At 42.3% G+C, this 1,831-nt stretch overlaps 1 protein-coding gene across 1 annotated transcript in view; it reads right to left on the bottom strand.

Moving 5' to 3' along the window:
• Positions 1-298: 298 nt before the first annotated feature.
• Positions 299-1,831, bottom strand: part of LOC129738366 (dynein beta chain, ciliary-like) — a 52,890-nt gene continuing 51,357 nt past the window's right edge. Inside the window, exons 2-3 of the mRNA XM_055729549.1 lie at positions 557-1,831; positions 299-493 (exon numbers count right to left, since the gene is read on the bottom strand). Coding sequence (XP_055585524.1) covers positions 394-493; positions 557-1,831 — 1,375 coding nt within the window. The 3' untranslated portion in view covers positions 299-393. The remainder of the gene's footprint in view (positions 494-556) is intronic.

Genomic DNA, 1,831 nt, shown 5'->3' with positions numbered 1-1,831 from the left:
TGTTCATCGCTACTTAGCGTCAGGTTATGCTTCCTGACGATTGTTTGAGTAACTGTGCACTTGTATAAATGTCATGCTCGATTACAGGATTGAGGAAGTGTTATGATTTTCGGGAAGATTTCTATTCGAAGTAATATTTAGTTAGCGATAATATAAATCTCTAAATGCGCATTACTGTTAATATCACATGAAACCATTTTAAATGTTTATTGGAAGCTCATCAAAATGAACAAAAAAACGGTTACTCTTACCTTCCCGAATATGTCCCGTCTTGGAGTAATCATAAAATGAAAACAACTTTTGTAACTCTATGAAATCCTGTAATTCATTAATAACACTACGCATAGGTAAATATGTAACACACATTACAAAACCAAACAAGCAAAATCTATTTCAAACTTGCAACAACAACGCTACACCGCCAAGAGTCCATTTTGCTGGTTTTTCTTTCGACTTCAAGTTGAAAGTCCATACGTATGTGGGGCCACGATCTCTGCATTATGATAAAGAATCCGTTAATCATATATGCAATTAGGAATCTAACTTCAAAACTCACCTGGTTTTATAAACCGGACATTCGTATATATTCTTAGTCTCTTGTTTGTCTTGTGTGATCGCTTTTATAAAAATCACAGGCATCTGGGGGAACAGTTCCTTAAGGCGGGAGCTAGCAATCGATCCGATCTGCATATCCCAACGGGCCCCTTCCATGAAAAGTCCATTAACGTACGCCCCTTCTCTCGGTGCGGCCGTAATGTCTTCTTTCCATTTTTTCGAAACATCACAGCTCAAACACATTTTATCCAAGGGCCATTCGTTTTTACGAGCAGTTTGTTGCATGATAGCTGTCAGGAAACTTTGAGGATTGAAGAAACCAGCTAACCAAACCGACGATGGAAGATTGAAATCATTGGACCAGGATTCCAGTTCCTTAATACGTATCAGTAAATCAGCGAACCACGCCTGTAATCCGCACATTGAAGGGTAGGCTCGCTTAGTCCAACTAGCCGGAACATGGTCGAAGAACAGTGATTCCTCAAGAGCTTCCATGTCAGATGTAATAGTGAGTTCACCTTTGAGTCCCAGCATAAGTTCTCGCATTGTTCGTCTCATCTCTTGCACGAGAGTGTTCATTCGTTCGCACTCCTGGAACGCAACAATGATGAAAGGAGTACGATCTTCAACGCGAGCCATCAATTCGGCCATGTTGAATCCTTCAGGAAGTTTGTCCGAAAAGTCTTCGATAATGGTCCTTACAACGTCTTCTCGACTAACAGAGGCTCCGCTGCTGGCGCCAGAATCTCTTGGCTGTAGTTCGAAGATCGTTTTGAAACACTGCTCCGATAGAGTAGTAAGGAAACCGATTTCAGCATTCGGGTGAAGTCCGTACAGATAAGGTGACTCTGGGGGTAGGTTGTCGTCGATATAGTTATGGTAGCCAATATAATCTAAATTAGGGGGTGCTGGGAATCCTGTGCACAAGTTTAGATCACCGTCTACCAGCTCCGGTTGCATAAGTTCCTCAAGATATGTACGACACAAACGTCGATCCCAATCGTCGGTGATGTGACCTCCGTACATAATCTCTCCAAATAGATACCTCAGATCTTCCCATGGTACCCGATTATTTGCCTCCAAATAATTGTAGAGCACATAAACGCTGATAGTCAGATCACCGACGTTGAACGGATAGACGCGATTCCAACCCTGGGGTCCGAATTTCATACGCTCGGCAACAACGGCATGGAAGTAACAGAGTGAAAACAAAATTGCCTTGAACTCTGCCTCCTTGCCGCACATTTCCAGCGTTTCTTGATTGAAGTTATCCAGA

Source organism: Uranotaenia lowii, chromosome 1, assembly GCF_029784155.1.
Source record: "Uranotaenia lowii strain MFRU-FL chromosome 1, ASM2978415v1, whole genome shotgun sequence".
Lineage (NCBI taxonomy): Eukaryota > Metazoa > Arthropoda > Insecta > Diptera > Culicidae > Uranotaenia > Uranotaenia lowii.
This window is presented reverse-complemented; position numbering and strand designations above follow the sequence as displayed.